We start from the raw sequence: 20501 nt of genomic DNA on the forward strand, positions 1-20501 counted from the left end.
GTGAATTTACTGCAGTTTTTATATCGCTGATATCTAGCAAATAAAATACAATACTACATAAAAATGGTTGTGCCTCGTATTTCGATTTATGGTATGTATGGCCCACTTGAAATACATTTAATTCAAATCTGGCCCATCATAGCAAACGAGTTTGACACCCCTGATATAGGGGGTGAATTTAAAGTTCTGTAGTTATAACCGTATAAGTCCCTATGTGGACACTTATTCCAATATGAGTGCCTTTTTGCAGTTTGGTTTATGTTGCTTTGGAAGTGGTTTAAATTAAGCCCAGAGACGCCACTCTTATTCCGGAATAAGAGCATCCACACAGTTATACGGGTGTAGTTAAACTGCCATAGCTCTACCCATGATACTGGAAAAATCTCCCCTGTAGATAAGATTTTAGATGTTTTTTATTTGGTGAAAGAATGATACAGAACCAAGCTACTCTAAGAGGAGATTAAATACATGGTGTATTTAAAATCCAACCACTAATATAACAAACAACTTCCAAAATATACACAGCCTAATCTGATTGAACCTAATATAACATGTCTAAAACCACTGAAAATCTTAGGGAAGTGACTTGGAGGCAGCAGAAGTACTAATTAGGATCCTTTAGATGTGATAAAAGCCATCCTACACATGTAAAAGATGGAATTTTCCCCTGTACCAGAGAAACTCATTCTCAAGGGAAGTGATGGGGAACTAGTTGGCTTACCCTTGTAGGCTTTTGCTCTAACTTCTCAGAGTTATTCTTACAGAGATTGAGACCTGCCTCTCACTTACATCCAGACCCATTTACACCATCCTGGCACTGAAAGGGGCCTTAAAGTGGGTGTACATTTTATTTACTCCCACTCTAAGGCCTGTTTGCACTGCCAGAATGTGTTAAGGGGCCATAGTGCAAATGAGAATCTGACCCCTTCTCCCTCATTCCTAGACCAGCTCTTTAGTAATGAAATTAATGTAATAAATTAGTAACTTTTGACAGTTATCTAGTAAAAATTGTTGCTGGGATTTTGAAAGGAATGTAAGGGAATTAGGCACCCGACTGCCAGTGGGATTTTAGGCACCTATTCTGTTAGGCCCTTTTGACAATGCTAGCCTGAAAAGCTACTCCGGATAACTGCCATGTCTGAGGTGCATGCCAGTGTACGCTGTGCTGCCACTAGGGAGGTGAAAGAGCAGCCTTGGGAGTCAGGCATTTGGAGTTCTATTCCCAACTCTGCCACTGACTTGCTGTATTACCTTAGGCAAGTCTCTTAACAGCTCAGTGCCTCAGTTTCCCCATCTGTAGAACGAGCATGACACAACTTACCCGTCTCCCAGGAGTGTTTTGAGACTTAGTTAAGGCTTGTAGATGCTTTGGAAGTCTCAGACCAACATATTATTGGTTGCTGAAGGTCACGTGGCACATCAGTGGCAGAACTGAGAATGAGACGCAGGAGCCCTGACTCCAAGCCACTGCTTTAACCATTTAACTGTCTCCCTGCTAGTGCTGTCATTCAAAACTTGGATTTTAACTTGTGACAGGTGTGGTTCAGAAGAGGTGTGAACTCGCACAATCCATGTGGCACCAGCTGGATTGAAATGGTTGGGGAAATGATGATGGTAAACGTAGGCTTAAGTGACCAGGTAAGGCAGCAGAAGACCCGCTGTGTGAACACACATGCATGTTTAGACTCCTCCTGTCTGACGACTGATCAGCTTTGCACTTAGAACACACTCTGGGGGCGCCAAGACGTTCAGTCAAACAGGAGGCCCCATTGCCTGAACTGCCAAAAGCCACGTGATGAGTTTGCAATGAGAGACTGTTCAGCAAACCTGTCTCTCGTCTGACACATTTGAGTACAAACATCCCCATTAACAGTCCGTCAGAGTGATACGCCACACCTGAAATACCAGCACTAGAGAGAACCCCTAGCACTAGAGAAATCCCAGCATGAGAGAAAACACAAAGAAAACCCCTGGCTCAGGACCAACTCTTTCCCTGAACTGCCTCTATCTCACACCCCTGTTGTAGCTGATGCTCATCGGCTTTCATGCCATTCACTCCGTAGGACTCAGACATTCCCATCAAGGCCCCTTTCTCCCCTAGGTCTGGGGAATCGGCTGCGACGATCGGGCAATTTATTTCCGGCAAGGCGTCACACCGAGCGAGCTCAGCGGGAAGGCGTGGAAGGCGATTGTGTCTGGCAGAGAGAGCGACAGGTCTCAGACCGGCAGCTCAACCAGTCTGCTCAGGTAGCTAAGGAAATGTCCAACAGCCCTGAACGCCATCAGCTTTCGGTATTTCTGGGGACACGATACAGCCAGTTGTTCAAGGCCCCTCCCGGCGACCTTGAACAAAACCCGGACACAGCTCCTGCCTCTCACCAGGTGCTGAAGTGCATTTGGTTTTATTTGCAGTTAAAATGCACAGTGAGAGCAAAGAGCAAACTCATCTTCTCTGGGGAGGGAGGTGATGTTCCAACTCGAGAATTCAGTGCAGCCTGGCAGTAAAGTGAGCTGGGCTGGGCTTTGCCATCGGATTTCAGGATGCAGTTGGTTCTAGGATGACATGTTACCTGCCGGATATCCTGGTGGTGTTTTCTCCACTGAATGATAATCCTCTTCTTGGGTGTCACTTGTGTGGCATCTTGCCACTTTTTCCCACAGTTGGCCCATTGGCCACACAGAACATGCTGGGAACACTATGGAAGCCATGTGCTAAGCCTTAGGAATCAAACTGTCTTGTGTTGAACAGAAACCATCTCCAGCTGAGAGTGAACCACAGTGTAGTAATATTGTAGTACCTGGAAGCCTCAGCCCCCATTTTCCTAGGCAAACAGAGAACCAAAAGACAGTCCCTGTCCCAGAGAGTTTACAATCTGAGATTAAGATAAGACAGAAGAGATGGATGCAGACAGAAGGGGTGCACAAGGAAACAATGAGACAATAGACAAGACAGCCACAAGGTGGGGGAAATGTTAGCACACACAAGCAGAGTGAACAGTGTAATGGCAGCCAACATGTTAATGCCACGATTCTTTTTTTTGTTGTGGAGGGAGAGAGTTAGGAGGAGATTGGCTACATAGGGAGAACAGAGAATGGAGGTGAAGGGGGCAAGGCAGGGATGGGGAGCCAGGGGGGAGTGAACATGAGATGAAGGTGGCGGGGAGTTGAAGCAAATAGCCAATCAGCACAAGGCCCAGAAGGTCAGACCATTCTATAGCCAAAAGTCCCTGCTGTGGCTGTGGCAGTTCCTCTTCCAAAGGGCTGGAGTCTCTAGCTGGGTTTTCTCTGCACATCTCTTCCAAGGCCACATGGTGGAGAAGAAAAGAGACATCGCTTGGGTCCTAGTGCCCCCAGAAGGCATGTGGGGGCGTTGGGGGGAGGGAAGAGGCCTGGCTGGGCCCCATATTACCCCCGCCCCCATAATGCAGCAGTTTCTGCTTTGGCTGCTTCTGTTCCTATACGTTCGAGTCTAAAGAGAGTCCCACTCATTATTTGTTAACCAAAAGGCAGGGCCTTGGGGTGTTAACACTCGGGGCATTCTGGAGACTTCCATGCAGGCTGTCCTAAAAGGATTTCCCAGCATGGCCTGCGAAGCATATGTCCAGCTCTCTTCCCCTGCGGACGGAGTTAAACCTTTGCCATAGAAGGTCTGCTTTGTATCAGCTGGGAACTATGTAGCCATCTCTGTCTGTCTTTCTCTGGTCTGTTCTGTGGCGCTGCGCTGGCTGAGAATTCGGGGAGTGGTGGCTGATTCGCTCTTTGTCTGTTTGTCCCCAAGCGCTGGCTGTTTCTTCACCGACGATGTTAGGGAGCAAACAAATTCCATCATTCAGGGCGACGTGGACGTTTCCTCTGATACAGAGAGCCCCCAGGGACACCCACATCTTGCTGAGACGCCCCTGTTGGGTGCTGCAGCTAGCACCAGTGGTAACAGTGTGGGAAGCCAGCCAGCAGAAGCCAATGCAAACTTAGCTGTGGATCCCCTGGACTCTGCTTCAGACAATGACGATCAGGCTGGTCTCGAAAAACCCGCGTCGGCTGCTGATCAGGATTCCCACCCTGCAGAACTGCACTGGACAAACATTGACTTGAAGGAGGCCCATAAAAAGCCTCCCCTCTCTGCCATCACCTTGACGGAGACATCCAGCCTGTCTTCCCTGGGCATGTTCTCCGTTGGTGTCGAAGAACATTATGGCGCTGATGAGCACCCACTGTGGGCCTGGGTGTGTGGGGGAGGCTGCCTGGTGGATTCACACAGCTCGCCGAAATGGTTCACTCTTCAGTCAGGTACTGTCAGCTCAGCATAGCTGGGCCTTGATCCCCTCTCAGGGCTAAACGGTGCTACCATAATAAAATATTGTGCTTTTTTAAAAACAGGGTCCCTGACTCAAAATATCCCCTTCTTCTCCCACCCACTCTGATGTAGAATCCTGTGTGCCGGTTAGCTCTTACCCTCCCTTTTGGGATGGAGGGCATTTCCTGCTGTGCATATCTAGCTGTGAAGCACTTTGGGAGGCAAGACCTGATACGAATGGTCAGTGACAATTTCTCTGCACGGTTGGCAGAAACATTACACGTGGAATAATCCAGTTTGTCGGAACGCCCACACAGCTGTTTAGCTCTCCATTGTGTTGAAACTGGCACTCAGGATAAAACAGCTCCCAGCTGTAATTGAAAAGCAGTCGAAAGCAAGTTGAAGTGATCCTCTTTAGAGACAGATACCACAATGCCCTGCTGGTACCCTAGTCCTTGTGAGCCATACATGATTGTAAACCTTTCTGATGGCAAGAGGAACTGAAAGGTGGTTTTCTGAATGGAAGCCCCGCCTTGGCTCCCAGAGGGGTTAGAACAGGGAGGCTTTTGAAGAAAGTGGAGTATGGTCACATTTCCAAATAAGCTGATTGTCAAATTAGTGAGCATGTGGTGTCCCAATACTTAACAAGCCTTGTCTAACAAGCCTTATCATCTCAGCTCAGTGGCAGAATCCATAGGGCAAATGGTCCATCTCCTAGGGCTATAACGGTGCTGCTTTATTGGAATATGCAGAAGAACTTTTGAGAAGTCTTTCAATCCATTTTCTATGCACCCATTTGCAGTATTCAGTGGCCCTATGGTAATGCCACGGAAGCCGGCGTGTTCATGCAATAGTGGTGTTAGACCAGAGGTGTTTGAGCCAATGTTTTTGAAGTGGCAAATTGTGTCTTGAGAGTCAAACACGTCACAAAATTGTGTCTGAAGCTCACTTGATCATTATGTTGGTTCTTGGTTCCGCTCTAGGTCTGCTACCCTCTGTGCAGTCCCTTTCCTTGTCTATCAGTCCAGCACAGACAGCAGCCTGGCGAAAGCAGATTTTCCAGCAGCTCAGTGAAAGGACCAAGCGAGAACTGGAGAACTTTAGACACTACGAACAGGCTATTGAGCAGGTAAGTGAAAGTCGTCCTATTTCCTTCCTTTTAACTGATCATGATTTAACAACTGTCAGTGTTGGGCATCAGTGATGGTATGGTCCAGTATATGGCCTGCAACCTACTGTACCTTACGCATTGTATCCCTGCTCCTATTCACATTTGTCCACTATCACAGCTCTTAGAGCAGCTTTTCCCACGCACTCCAGTTGGAAACCATAGTAGCCATTAAATCTTTGTCACAGCTGCTTTTGTTCCAGCTAGTTCTATAAAAAAAGAACACTGGGCTGACTGTCGCACTTGCTACTGAATATGCTGAAATCTCTAATCAAGGATGCCTATAAACTGTGTTAGATGGATGTGAGTTAGCTGCACTACAGACATTCAGTGTGTTCTGTTTTCTTGGATCAATTTTAATGGATGATTATGTGAAAAGTACTTAAATCTGAACCCCCGTTAGAAACAATCTGCTGTATTTTCCCAAGTCAGAGAATGTCTCGTGCTTTTGAACTCTCTGAAGGGGGCATCTCTCCCCCTTGCTGGGGAGTTTTCTTAGCTTTCATCTAATCCCATTATCTTTTGCTTGTGTGCCAAAAAAACCAAGTAGGGGTTTTGGGGAGGGGTGGTCAAGAAAGCTCTTAGTAGCTCTTTGTAACCTTATGTTTCTGTCACAGTCTGTCTGGGTTAAAACTGGGACCTTACAATGGTGGAGAAGCTGGAAGCCTCATAAATGGGTAGATGTTCGAGTGGCGCTGGAGCAGTTCACTGGGAATGATGGCATGCGCGACAGCATTCTGTTCATCTATTACATGTATCACGAGGAGAAGAAGGTGCATTCGGGTAGCGCAGTGTGGTGCTGGTGTCACATTTGACAAGGGGAAAACCCATGACTAGATGGGAATGGGCATTGCGACACAGGGTTTCTTTTTGAGGTCACCACTTCCCACCTGACCCAGGCCAGTAGCTAATGAATGTCTTCTCTCTCAGATGGCTGTGTCAGTTTCCTGTTAGAAATAATTCCACCCTCAGCAGACAAGCCACCACCAACTTGACATCAATTAGCCATCTTGTTCACAGCCCAAAGACGGAATGGTCACGTAGAAAGAATCAACCTTTGATGCCTAGCAAGCGGGCCCTCCCAGTTAGGGTTGACACACACTGGCAGGCTGGTGTAGAGAGGGTAGAAAGGATCTCAGTCATCCAGGGCTGTAAGTCTAACCCCATTTCATGAGCACCCCCAAACAAGAGGAGGGTTTTCTCCCAAGTGGAATGTTAGTCCTTCTGCCACTTTTACCAGGGACCATTGGTGCATGGTCTGACTATTCTGTTGGCAGTGGGGGAGGCTTAACGTGAGTGTCTTGTTCACCAACGCCCTTTGTATTGTGCCAGTACATCCATGTGTTCCTGAATGAGGTCACCATTCTGGTGGAAGTTCTGAACGATGCCAAACACTCCTTCGCGCTCTACACGCCCGAGAGGACAAAACAGCGGTGGCCAATTCGTCTCGCAGCTGCCACAGAGCAAGAAATGCACGACTGGGTAACTGCAAACTTTCTAATGTGATCTGGTTGTGTTTGAAATGACTTCCCTAAAACCTGCGGTTTGCAACAGCTGGACTCTTTGGCTAGGTCTGCACCAGGAAAGCTGATGGGGAGAATATTCCACCAGTGCTACAGGAGGTCAGCCCAAGTTTACCTGACATCATGGTGAAAGCAGCTGCAGCTGCATGTTAGCACCAGGGCTTGTGCCAGGGTGACCCATGGTGCCCTGACCCCATGGTCACACTGGTGGGATATTTGTCCCCTCGTTAATCCCCTACTGTAGACAAGGCCATGGGAACCACAGATGGAAACTGGCAGGATTCACTCAGCCCTATCTTTCTTTGGAAACAGATAAATGGAGTTGTGTGTGATGGACAGGGCTACAGGTATCCAGACCACCTTAACGACTCAGGTTTGCTCAGCTGTAGGTTGATATACTTTGCATAAAGAGTTTAAACCCCTGGGACGAAACTTTCCTTCACTGCTGTGCATTGAATTGGCTATGTCCTCATTGCCCCTCTATGGCACAAAGATGGCTGCATTTCAGCAGCGGCTGGATGGGGGGAGGGGTGTGTGTATGTGCATGCGAACAGAGAGACAGTCAGACACAAATTGTGAAGCGCACTGGAATCCTGAATGAATACAGCAATGAATCATGACACCTTTGATCTGAATTCTGCTAGTTCACCTTGGAGATCTGTAAGAGGCTGTTTATAAAGATAATCTCCTTTCATTGGCACTAGATGGCCTACGTTAAGCAAAAACCACTTGTTCACACCCTGAAATGCATCTCCCTGCTCTTTGTTCCTCCCTCATATCGTAGCTGGCTTTGGTGAGCATGTGCTGCTGTGAAAGCAGACGGATTCAAGGCCCTCCCTCCCACCAGGCCATCTGGTCCGTCACCTGCAAAGGAGACGTCTTCGTTAGTGAGCCAAGTCCTGAACTGGAGGCTGCCTCACACCTGACGCCGTGTGACCAAATGTAAGAAGGTTTTAAAGCTCTCCCTCGCCACTGAGCATTTCGTACAGCCAGAATTGTGTGTCACTCCAAGTGAAAGTGGTGATGCTGTCTGTTGTGTGAAACCCGGGGTAGGCTGTAGATGGCAGCCGATGACGAAGATAGAGATGTAGTCGTCTTCAGTTTCGTAAGTGAGATGAAGCAGGTACCTAGGGTTACATTTTGATGTTCACATGCTCAAGCTGCATGTTCTGAGCCAGGTCTTGCAACGTTTCTGATCTGATTTCCTGGAGAGTGACCTGTAGACTGGCAGGGTTAGGTGCTAAGTGCTCATGCACAAATTAATGGAGGGCATTTTAGAGTAAACAAAACATGCCATTCGGTAGGGCTGAGATTTTAATAGCCCCCACGTCAGAGGATTTAGAATGCTGAGTCTCTCGTGGCAGTGGGGGTAGACGCGCTAGTGAGCGTAGAAGCTGGGTTTCCATTATAAGCATGAGATTGCAGCCCTGCCCACTGTACTCCAAAAGCAAAGCGCTATCGGTCTCAAAAATTGGCAGGTTAAGGGCCGAATAGAATTTTTGCTACTAAATTTGAAGTGACTTGCACAAGGAGTTTCTGAATTACAAAGCCCTAAAAATCCCTTGGGTACTTCTCCAGCACAACTGGGCAGTGCGATTCGCAGCGTGGGGGCAGCCTGGCACTCACGCAGCTGGAGATAGCATGCTAAAAATATTGCAGCATGGACAGCAGCTCAGGGTAGCGGCTGGAGTCCAAGCCCCTCTGATCCCTTGGGTCAGATCTCAGGTGGCTAGCAGTGCTGTGCATGGATCTGTTTAGCCTGGCTGAGAATCACACCTGCCAGCGGCAGTGTAGACATAGCCTCAGAGTCCTAATGGCTGCAGGCAGAGGTGGGCTGGATTGCACTGAGGCCTCTAAAGTTTGCCAGACTGCTGGTGCCCTTATCTATTCCTGCACACTTCCTGCTCTGTAAAAGCTGGTCTTTCCTTACTCATCCCTGCCCACCACTGGCATGTTTCTCTACAGTCCCTTTGCTTTCCCTACTCTTCTCTCAGCACACGCACCACAAGGCCCAAGGTCCCCAGGAAGGGATTTCCCTCTGCTGTGCACCTCCTCAGAGCTGCAGACATGGGTGGGTTCCTTCTTGAGTACGTGAAAGTAAGACTCCGCTCCTGCAGAAGGTGAAGGAATCCTCTCTGGTCTCCTGCCTTTCCCCAGTCCCATATTAAGACCATCAATCCACGCGTATGAAACCAAGGAAATTCCCAGAGGAAAAGCTTCCAGGTGAAGTGAACACTGAGGGCGAATAGCCACAGCTAAACAGTAAAAATCCCCCCACCGGCGCATTGGAGAGAACTTCGAAACAAACAATGTATCAGATCGGGAAATTCAAAGTCAAATAGACAGAAGTGAAGTTTTGGACAGGCTGCAAACTCCCATCAGAGGTAGCCAAGCTGCCTCCGCCAACTGGGAGTAGTCAGTCAAAGGGAGCATTCTTACCTGGCATCAAGAGCCTTCCCATGGGTGGGGCAGAGGCTGAATGAACTATCCTCGTACCCTCCCTAAGTCAGGGCTGACGTGCAGGGCAGGGAACGTGTGCCATTGTTACCGGCTCCCCATTGAGTTAATGTAAAACCTTGTTGCTTTCCCTGCAGGTTTTGGCGTCAGATTGGAGGGCATCTCCGACTGATAGAGTGCAATAGCCAGGGCATAGTATGGGGCATAGGTTATGATCACACAGCCTGGGTTTATACCGGTGGATACGGAGGCGGCTTCATTCAAGGTAATGACACATTTATTCTACCGTGGTGTAGGAGTTCCCTAGTTAACCTCATGCGTGACACCAGCAGAACAAAAAATTTCAATTCCCCATCTTTGTAGTGTGTTTAGTCTGTAGAATGATGTGATGGCCTTATCCCATCTCTGCAGGGGAAGCAGGCTGGGTGTTTGTATCTTTGGTTCAAAAGCGAGCAATTAAAGTGCAGAAATGTTCCACCTGGCAAAATTTAAATATTTAACTTTGCTTTTAACCCTAGTGATTTATTGCCTGCAGGATTGGCCAGTAGCGCTGATAATATTTACATGCAATCAGATGTGAAATGTGTTTATATCTATGAGAACCAGCGGTGGAATCCAGTCACAGGGTATAGCAGCAGGTAAGCGTGTGCTTTTATAAGGGTTAAGTGAAATGTCAGGGTGTTTTTCAACTCATTTCACATGCAGTCTCTAACAGTGTTAAATTGGGATGGGCTGCGCATGAGCATTGAGAGGGTGGATTCATCAAAGGATGCCGTTGTAGACCCCAGTCCTACGATGCGTTGCACACCACCATGCCCCTGGGGAGGCACTAAACCTACTGCAAGCAATACATTGCAGGATTAAGGCCATAAAGCATAAGCTTGTCAAGGCAGGAAGAACATCTTCACATATTTCATGCAGTGCTAAACACAATGGAGCCTTGATCCTGAGTGAGTGCTGCATTTAATAATCATCTAAATATATTGGGGTGTAATGAAAATGGGAGTCAAAAATCTTTCCTGTTGGAGGGTAGGAACAGAAGGTTTTTCCCCCATCAACCTTTGGAAAGCTGCAGAATTTGAGATTCACCCTCTGGTTTTTAAATGCAAAATCAGTTTTTTGAGATCTTTGAGCAGTGTTTGGCAGGGGGTGCAGAGCACAGCGGTTTCATTTAGTTTCCTCCTTCCAGACAGTCTGATTGAAGACAGGGTTCAGTCTGTGGATGGGAGGGTAGTTCTAGGCAGAGGTGAAGAGCTTTCTCTTACCTTTCTCTCATTGTCACTGAATCTTTATTCCTTATACTTGTGTTGCAGAGGGCTGCCCACAGACAGGTACATGTGGAGTGATGCATCTGGCTTGCAGGAATGCACAAAAGTTAACACAAAGCCTCCTTCGCCACAGTGGTCTTGGGTAAATTGTGTCTTGAATTTTTTTTTCTATTTTTTTAAAAAAGGAAGGCCTCGTTGCTCGGGCACAGAACTGAGGGGCAGCAGACCTGGGGTCTGTTCCTGGCTCTCCCACTCACCTGTTGTCACTTTACCATCCGATTTCCCTGTCTGCACAATGAAGATACTTTCCCTACATCCTATAGATCAGTGTTTCTCAACCCTTTAAGTAGCAAGTACCCTGTAACTTCTGAAAATTTTAATAAGTACCCCAACACTCAATTTTCCATGGGATTTCATATTTACAGACTAATGTGAGCCATATGTTGGAAGAAGGGCTGAGTATATAAGGCCGTGATAGGACAGATGTCAGATCTAGTGTGGGCAGGGTTACCACCTTTGCACCTTGGGTGCACAACTCAAGTATGGACCTGGGCTAGAGATGATGTTGGCCAAAAGCTAGGAGGCTTTGAGTGGCATGTCAATGCTGGGGAATATAAAGAGCCGTGCCAAATTTTTTTGCCATGGATTTGAAAGGAGGAAGGGGAGAGAGAGAGAGAGAGAGAGAGACAGGAAAAAGAGGGTAACTGGTGAAATCTGGGGCTGTCACAGTTGTCAATTTCACTGCTCAGCTAGAACAGTGAAATTAACAAATTTTCTGGACACTGGACTTTGAGCCAGGGAGGGGAGCTGCCACCTGGGCAAGTTGCAGGCGGCTGCCACCTGGCTGCCAACCCGGGAGGTAGGCAATTGCCAGCCAGTCCGAGCTGGAGCAGAGGAGGCTTCCGCGCTGGCTGGGACCCAGGGATGTGGGCAGGCGGCTGTTGCCAGTCTTCAAGCCGGAGTGCTGGAGGCTGTCCCTCGGCTCGGAGCCAAGGCACAGGTGGCTGCCAGCCAGCTGCGTGCCCAGCTCGCAAGATGCAGGAGGCTGCCAGCGAGCTCCCACCTGGGAGCTGAGACTTGGCAGGAAGCGGGCAGGTGCTGCCCACCTCCCCCAAGAGCTGGCGGCTGCCGCCTGCCTCCCAGCTGGGACTGGGCGGGAAGCGGGTGGCTGCAACCCAGCTTCCCGGGACTGTTACGGCTGCCACCCATCTCCCAGCTGGGAGCTGCCACCTGCCTTCCCCAGAAGCTCCCATCTGGGAGCTGGAACAGGGTGGGAAGCGGGCTGCTGCCACCTGCCTTCCCCAGAAGTCAGCAGCTGCCGCCCGCCTCCCCTTCACTCTGGTTTTTCCCCAGATACCCCCTGCCTGTGTCTCTCATGCCCCCAGGGGTACTTGTACCACACACAGGTTGAGAAACTGTTATAGATCCTGAGAGGGTTGATTCTCCCCACCCCCACTTCTCTTTGGCTCCTTTGTGAATCCCAACCTGAATGTTTCTAACGTAATTGGGGACCCAGGGCAGAAGGTGTTCTCAACAGGCAAAGTTGTAGTATAAATATTATCAGAATATTCTCTGCAAGCAATTACAATGCAAAGGGTGGAGAAGAAGTGAAAGGTGATCTCCCTGCTATGCCTTCACTTTCTCTTGTGCTCCTATTAACATTATGCTTCTGACTCTAGGTGTCCAACTGGTATATTGATTTTAACGTTTCGGGTGGAACTGATCGGGAAGGCTGGCAGTATGCAGCAGACTTTCCAGCGTAAGGAGTTACCTTTTTGTACCTAAATTTGGCATAGTCCTGCCTGGTTATTAACGCCCGACTGGCTACAACAACCCTGCAAGCAATTAATAAAACCAGTTGATTTGCACTTCAACTATGCTCTAATGGTGGCAGCTGTGCCTTCATTTCCCCCTTTGCAGAATGAGAGGTAGAGAGAGATGCTGACACTCAGTGTTGAGTACTATATGAATTGGAAGTATTGCTGTCCATGGCATTTGGGGAGGAGGGGTGAAATGTAAGTCCCACACTGCAAAATAAGAGAGTGCCAGTATTCTAAAGTGGGCGGGTTGTCTTGAGGGAGGATAGTTAATGTCAGTTGCAAGCCAACAGGTGGTATCCTCGCAGTGCTGTGTGATGTGAGGGAGAGCTTTGCACGGAACAGTAGCATGGAAAACAACAATGGGCTGAAGCAGAGTCAGCACTGACAGGTTGCTGCTGAAATCGGAGGTATTTCAAAGTCCTCTCAAGCCTGCATTAACCATGTGTCTTTGGCAGATCCTACCACGGCCACAAGACGATGAAGGATTTTGTACGGCGAAGACGCTGGGCGAGGTATGGGATTAAGTTACGGATATAAATTTAGAATTCTGACATGTTCCTTTCTTAAGAGCGGGCCGTTTAGTCCCCTAAATCACTCACAATTCACAAAGGGTAACAGCAGTGAAACCTGCACAGAAGAACCCATCTCCTGCAGGGAGCTCATGGCTTTAGCAACCACTTAAATTGTGTTTTTCACTCCCAACCTTTATATGCCAGTGTCCCAATGTTTCCATTGTGACTTTGTGAAATCTTTAGGTAAAAACCCTCTGGTCACAATTCATACCAAGGTTCCTATCCTTGGACAAATTGCCCCAAGTACCCTCTCATGGCCTGTGGCTCTACAGACAGCCTGACTCAGTATCCCCCTGCAAGGGGCTTCTTCAAACCCTCAAACCCTTTTATTCCTGCACAGCCCTTCTCAGGTTCTGGTTTATTAAATTAACAAATTATTAAAAATAAAGCTCAAGCCATTTATCCCCTTATTAGGGGACACTCAGGCCTTACCTCTATAGCATCACTTCCCCAGGCTTCTCTGCTGGTGCTGACTTTTGCCCAGCAGCCTCTCTAAATCCACTGTGCTCCCCTGATCATCCTCCACTTCCTGCTGCTCTTTGTAGGGGAATCAGCTAACCCTGCTCAGGTGTGCCTTAGTAGATGGGTTGGCTGGGCCCACCCCTCTAGTCCTTAAAGGGGCAGGCCACCCTTTTATAGCTCCCTTTATAAATGGTGGCTAAATGATTAGTAGATGTTGTTAAAGTGTCTGCCAAGCCAGTAGGTTGCTTGTAACCATTTATAACATGCCTCTTATGCTTAGATTGTGAGATCTTAAGGCAGGGACTGTCTTTTTTTGTTCTGTGTTTGTACAATGGTCTATGATTCTCCTAGGTGTTACAATACAAATAATAGTGCTTTAACCCTCTTGTAGATGGAATCCTAATATAAATGTGACCAGACACCACCTATTTACTAGGCAACTGATGACTTCCCAGCCTGACTTAGGCCAGGCTTTACTGTAATTGGATGGAACCAGAAAAGATTAAACTGTCACTGTATCCTGTCTTGAGCAGGAAACAACCCTGCACCTTGCTCTTTCCTCAGGGAACCAGGAGCAGTTCAGAATTACTCTAGTTTCCCTGTGCGCTTTCTTGTGCTAACCTGTCAAACACACATACTGAGGCTCTCTGAGCCTACAAATTAAAGACTGATGTGGTGTGCTTTTGTGGCTGCAGAATCAACATTTTAGGCCTCTGGGATTGCTTCCTCTTGCTAAGCCCTGGGGCCTCAAACTGTTCTGCTATATGTCCCGTAACAAATTGAATCCAAATGAACTAAGTGGTGACGCCTAATATAACACCTGAGCATTGAGAAGTGCCTTGAGCCCAAACGTTCTTTTCTCTTTGAGTTGCAAAATTAAAATTGAAAACAAATAGGGGATTGCTCCGGGCTAGATCCTGGATTTGTGGGCTGGAGAAGAGAGAAATGCCCTGTGTTCCCAGGCTAGGTGCAGGTAGACATTCCACCTGTGAAGTCTAGCGTATGCTCCCTAATTTGCAGCACTACTTATTTCTCTATGGAACAATGTAGCTTTCTGTAAAGACCCATTGAGAGAACCTTTTTCTGCACTGCTTTAATGGAAGGCTGCCAACTCTCAGCCTTCAAGCATGCTTCCTTCCCTTGGGATGCTCTGTGTTACCTTCAGACAGTGCCCACCTGAATCCAGTCCAGATGTCATGCCCATTGCCAGTACAGAGGAAGGAACAGACTAGCTGCAGAGTTCTACTCTCAGCCGTGGATTCCCCCACTCATATGATCAAATGCTCTTCTTTAGCATGATGTTCTAGGCTAGATCTAGAAAGGTAGGAAGCAAAGTGGAGCATGGCACAGACTTCTAAGCGGGCCTGTTTTTTCTTAGTAAGTTGCTCTTGAAAATAAAACCAAAACCCTGACAAACATTATCTTTTGTCTAGTGCTTCAAAACTCAACCTAGAAACACAAATCTGGTTGGTGTCAACCCACTTCCAAACTGAACATATTAGTTTCATTGCATTCTGATTTCTATAGTGTCCATTTAATGAAAGGAGTTGGGGACTTCCCTCCACCCTTAAGTTGGACTTATTCTGCCAACATGGGTGCAGATTCACTCACAGGCAATGCATACTCCTAAAGGGTTTTTCTCTTTAGAAAATGTAAAATAATCACCAACGGACCCTGGCTGGAAGTGCCTCCCATCAGCCTGTGGGACATCAGCCTAATCCCTAGTTCGGCTGCAGACGGAGAAGAGCCGATCGCACTCTGGGCAGTTAGCGACAAGGGAGATGTGCTGTGCAGACTTGGAGTGACGCAGCAGAATCCAGCTGTAAGACTTTGTGTCCATACTGTGTCTCCAACATAAGTGTAATTAAAGTGCATGTGTGTAGTGTGTGCGTGCACGTGCCTGTACACACGGTGCCCCCTCGCATCACTTCACTTGTTTGCCTCACCTGTAAACCTCACTTACTCCTCAGCCTTCTTTCCCTGCCCCACCCCCCTCAGGCTGTACAGTGTGCTCATTCCTCACGCCGTGATCCGTGCTGCCTCCTCTCCACGGAAGAGCTCTCCTCCTACCCCACCTGTCTCCGTAACACCCCTTTCCTTTACTTCCCCGTCAGTCAGAGAGGGTCTGCTCCTGCCATCTCTTCAAAGGACTGGAGCACCTCCAGCTAGCTTGGATATTAAGCTGCTCAGGGCAGGAACCTGTCCAAGCTCTGGCCCCAGACAGAGCCCACTGCAGTCAATGGGAGTCTCTCCATTAACGTCAGTGGACTTGGTATGGTGCTGTGTGTTTTTTTACAAGAAGCCATGTACAGCTGCAGTGCCTAGTAAAGTTAACACTAGGTTCACACTTACCTACGGACTAGAATAGAGATTGCAAAATGGTGACCACCATCCACGAAAGTATTTAAGCATGTGAATCATCCCTGTAATAGCAGCTGCCTCCCTAGTGACCCCTCCTGGCCAGGGGTGCCTCAGTTTCCCTCTTCTTCAGGGCTCCTTAATAGTGCTGGAGATGTGGATTAGCCCTCTGGCCACCTCACACACTTACTAAAGCCCTTGTGTGTTGTGGTAGGGTCAGAGGGGGGTAGAAAAAGCCAACTAAAAGTCTCAGCAAACAAAGGTGGAAGAACCTTCATGGGCTTTTCTTCAGCCTAACCTCCGGGCTGTGTTTCCAGCCCCTTTCTAGGTTACCTTTGAGTCTTTTCCCTGCTTTGGTATAGAAAACTTGGCCTCCAGCCTGCTGCCCCCGGAGTACTGCTCTGCAGACTCACTGGTTCAGTGCCTCCCAAGGTTTGACAAGTCCATTAATCCCTGAACCAAGCCTCTTGTCTGGCTCTTTAGCAAGGCCAGTTGCCTGGTAGGCCCCATTGTGAGGCTCTGAATGTGTGTGTGTGGGGGTGTATGTCTGTGCTGCACACCACTGGGGGATAGGTGTAGCTATGTACTGTACTGCAGTGAAAAGCAGGCTGTGTCCACACTGCAGCATGTAGTGACAGAAGGCAGAGAACAGCTCTGGCAAGGGGGAAGCCCTGGGGAAAGGGTCTGGCAGCGGGGAGGGAGTGGCACACACCACTACTAAAGATAGCAGCATAGATGTAGGAAGCACTGCTTGGGTGTGTAGAGCCATATAGGGCACATAGCCTAAGGTTCTGGCATGCCGTTATTCCCCTAAGCAGTGCCCCACTGTTTACGCTGCTATTCAGACCTGTGTGTGGGGGTTACAGTGTATGTACTCCACATGCTACCGTAAGAAGTGTGCAGCGTAGGCCCCACTCCACCCTGTGACTCTCCCTTGGCCTTCACAAGGATGCATGCATGCATGTTTAACATTAAGCATGTACATAAAGTGCTTTACAGCATTGGGGCCAGATGTGCACTAATTTTGCAGAAGTCCTAGCTAAAGCTAGTAAATTTTTTCCCTTTATTTAAATTTAGATGTAGACATCTTGACATTTTAGAAAAAACAATAAAAGAAACTTTAAAACTTCGTTTTCTGCTTCTTCTAGTAGTTCTATTTGGAGAGTTGTACCCTTAGATGTAAACTAGAGTCATAATGCTCTTATAGAAGAGATATAGATTACATCCCTGCTCTAACATAATCTAAACAAATGAGAGAGGGCCTCTGTCTGTTCAATCATATAGGGTTTATAAAAATTACTCTTCAGAACCAATTGCATTCTCTAGGATTCCTCCTCCCCCCCAATCAGGTGCTAAGCCAGCAGGCAAGCTGTGTCATTCAGTTCTGCAATAGGTGGGAGTTTACAAAGCCATTCTTTGTCATTTGTCAGGGAACATCATGGCTTCATGTGGGAACAGATCAGCCCTTCATATCAGTCTCGATTGGGGCATTTCACCAAGTCTGGGCTGTTGCGAGAGACGGCTCTACCTTCTATCGAGGTTCAGTGGCTCCAAAAACACCTGCAGGTGAGCGCTACGTAACAGAGCAGGTCTTCTCACAGCAAGGATGTAGTCAGTTGAACAAGCTGAGATATTTCAATGTCATCACTGCAAAGAGTGTGAGGCTAAAACAAACTAAACAGCCTTCCTCACTTCTATTAATATGCACTAGGAATCTTTTAAAAGATTAGTTGATATTTACAAAATCTTGGAGGATGAGTTTCTTTTTCTTAGAATGTAGCTGGGTAACTTTGTGGAAGCCCAAGAGAAGTGTTACTAGCCTTGCCCCTGAGGAAGTGCCATTTCACACAGGTCAACGACATTCCTCCTTAAGTTCTCCAAGCAAATCTCTCTTGAGAAGGGCAGGGTAGAAAGCCATCTAGCATTCATCCCATCTCAGTGTGGAAAATACTGAGTTGGGAAAGGAGGTGGAAAAATATTACTTTAGATGAAGCAGATTTTCATTCTTTTCTTTATCACTGTGCCTCAATTTCCCCATCTGTAAAATGGTGATAATGATACTGACGTCCTTTGTAAAGTGCTTTGAGATCTACCAATGAAAAGGGCTTTGTGTGATTCAAATAGAGAGGATTAGTTCTTGTGTGTGACTTTTAGACCAGCACTTCCCATGTCAGCCAGTCATGTTTTTCTATAGGCAGAAGGGCTGAAAGGCTTTCTGGTTCTCTCTGCTGTGATTCCCCCACAGGTATTTCTAATGCTCCTATCCCCATGATGTCTGAACATCAAGCTTTGTTTGACCTATTATAATATTGTTCTTACTGCTGTTTTCTCAATGTCTCATTCAATTATTTCCAACTTTTAGGCGATTGTTGGTACCATATTCCTTCACCTCCAAAACAAAAGTTAAAACAAGTCTCAGTAGGACGGACATCCGTGTTGGCAGTGGATAAAAATGGTGAGTATTAGATGATAAGGACTCGGAAATGAACCAGAGATCTGACGGTTTTAAAACAAGATCTTCCACTGGTGTAAATTGACATTGCTCCATTGAAGTTAGTGGAGCTATGCTGATTTATACCACCTGAGGATCTGGTCCTCTGTGTTTAGAGGGAATAGCTTTGTATTGGCACAATGACGGATTGGGTGACCTAATGGGTATTCACTGTCTGACTCCTAGGATTGTATTTGACATAGCTAGTGCCATAGATAACATGGATACAGCAGCTGTAACTTCCTTTTTTTTTTTAAATATTTATTGGATTGTCACAAAGATGACGACATCATCTTTCATTGTATCTGAGGAGCTTTTGCCAGAAAGCCAAAAGCATGCAAACCTGCAGGAAGAATGCTTTGCGGCACAACATGTGAACATCTGTAGCAAACGAACTGTTGCATCATTAGACAAAAAGTACAGGATTCTTTCACAAGAGAAACAAGCTTTTAACTCTGCAGTGTCCTGTCTGAGAGAACGCCTTTTTCCTATTGCATTACTTCTGTACCCCCCAATGGTGTGTGTGGATCTTTGTAAATCTACAATGCATGGTCCTTTCCCCAAGGACCTTTACAAATTAGGGTGTGCACCATTATTCGGAAAGGTCATAAAAAGGTAAACGAACTATTAAGGTCCACACACTAGTGAAAAGTGTAACAGGATTCCATAGAAGATAAGGAATCATTAACTGCTCATCTCTTATGATGTTTAATTAAAGAGTGCAGAGTGCATGTCTTTAATACAGTGGGCTCATCCTATGTGAGCAGAACTGAACCCTGACTAAAAAGACCATCCTTCCCTTCACAGGATTTAATTTATCTATTTTATAGGTAATCTCTGGTACCGTCAAGGAATCACACCAAGCTACCCTCAAGGATCTAGTTGGGACCATGTTTCAAATAACATCCGTAAAGTTTCTCTGGGGCCCCTGGATCAGGTATGTATTTAATTTTGCATTTCTGTAGTTAGGAATGACAGTTAAATTGTCAGTAAACACTGATTTCTGGTCCTGTTTTCCCTCCATAAGACAGTGATTCACATGCTGGCATCCTTACAACCTGAAAGTTAACTATGAAATGGTAACTCACCCGTTCGCTGTCCTACTGAGACTGTGTAAGCAGCACGTACTGTAACCCTTCCTTGGGAAGGTCTCACTGGGAATGTTTTCACTGCTCATCTGCGTGTCTCGGTCTTGTTTGTGTAGGGATGTGCGGGTTTTTCTTTGCCGCAGTTAGAGCTGTTTTGCTCTAAGCAAGGTCACTGCGTCACATCACTGGAACAGTTTGTGTGACTGAGCAGTCACACCATCATGGTTTCATTTCAGGGGAAGAGAGCCACATGTGAAACACATTTTGTTTCTCTCTCTTTTTAAGGTCTGGGTGATAGCTGACAAAGTGCAGGGCAGTCACAGCCTAAGTTGCGGGACAGTCTGTCATCGAACAGGAGTCCAGCCCCTGGAACCAAAAGGGCTCTCATGGGACTATGGCATTGGGGTGAGTGCTAGGGGCACAGAATTGCTCTAGAGTTGGTATTCACACAGTTTCGGTTGTTGGGCACTCTCTGCAGAGGAAGACAAGCCCTGGTTCAGTGAGCTTCTTTGAAATTTTGGATGGATGCTCATCCCCTGGTGGAAGGCAGGAAACAGCCCTTGAACCCTGTACTCTGAAATGGAAATACTCCTTGTCTTGAATATGGAGACAGTTCCCTGTCCAGCAAGTGTGTCTTCAAATGTAGTTGCCCCTTTTTTAAAATTAATGAAATGTTGTGGACTTACAGTATAGAATGGTGCATGGTTTACAGTGTACTCCTTTCAACTAGTGTAGTTTGAGAGCTTTGGACACAAAATTAAACTCTTTAATGAATTGTTCAGTGACACCGTTTTAAAATATGCAGTTGTGTGATTAGACAAATTAAAGAATTCAGCAATTAACATGGCAACATTTTAAAAAGTAAAGCTTCTCTGGGGTCTGCATGATCATCTCCCATTGTCACTACACTGCATTAATCTGTGCTGCAGTTTTAGTGTTTGAAGTGCAGATATTTAAACACTCTGGGACTGGATGAAATTTTAGCCCTTTTGAAGTTGAC

At 47.0% G+C, this 20501-nt stretch overlaps 1 protein-coding gene across 1 annotated transcript in view; it reads left to right on the forward strand.

Annotated features, from left to right (window-relative positions):
- The window catches only part of TECPR1 (tectonin beta-propeller repeat containing 1), a 32801-nt gene that overhangs the window by 9544 nt on the left and 2756 nt on the right, over nucleotides 1-20501 (forward strand). The window contains exons 7-23 of the mRNA XM_067550936.1: nucleotides 1537-1638; nucleotides 2102-2247; nucleotides 3779-4287; nucleotides 5278-5423; nucleotides 6080-6235; nucleotides 6795-6944; nucleotides 7770-7927; nucleotides 9580-9707; nucleotides 9978-10080; nucleotides 10756-10852; nucleotides 12390-12469; nucleotides 12986-13042; nucleotides 15212-15386; nucleotides 17353-17488; nucleotides 18285-18377; nucleotides 19244-19350; nucleotides 19787-19906. Of these exons, the coding sequence (XP_067407037.1) occupies nucleotides 1537-1638; nucleotides 2102-2247; nucleotides 3779-4287; nucleotides 5278-5423; nucleotides 6080-6235; nucleotides 6795-6944; nucleotides 7770-7927; nucleotides 9580-9707; nucleotides 9978-10080; nucleotides 10756-10852; nucleotides 12390-12469; nucleotides 12986-13042; nucleotides 15212-15386; nucleotides 17353-17488; nucleotides 18285-18377; nucleotides 19244-19350; nucleotides 19787-19906 (2463 nt within the window). The remainder of the gene's footprint in view (nucleotides 1-1536; nucleotides 1639-2101; nucleotides 2248-3778; nucleotides 4288-5277; nucleotides 5424-6079; nucleotides 6236-6794; nucleotides 6945-7769; nucleotides 7928-9579; nucleotides 9708-9977; nucleotides 10081-10755; nucleotides 10853-12389; nucleotides 12470-12985; nucleotides 13043-15211; nucleotides 15387-17352; nucleotides 17489-18284; nucleotides 18378-19243; nucleotides 19351-19786; nucleotides 19907-20501) is intronic.

Source organism: Emydura macquarii, unplaced genomic scaffold, assembly GCF_026122565.2.
Source record: "Emydura macquarii macquarii isolate MOO-44397 ecotype Brisbane River unplaced genomic scaffold, CSIRO-AGI_Emac_v2 contig_1348, whole genome shotgun sequence".
Lineage (NCBI taxonomy): Eukaryota > Metazoa > Chordata > Testudines > Chelidae > Emydura > Emydura macquarii.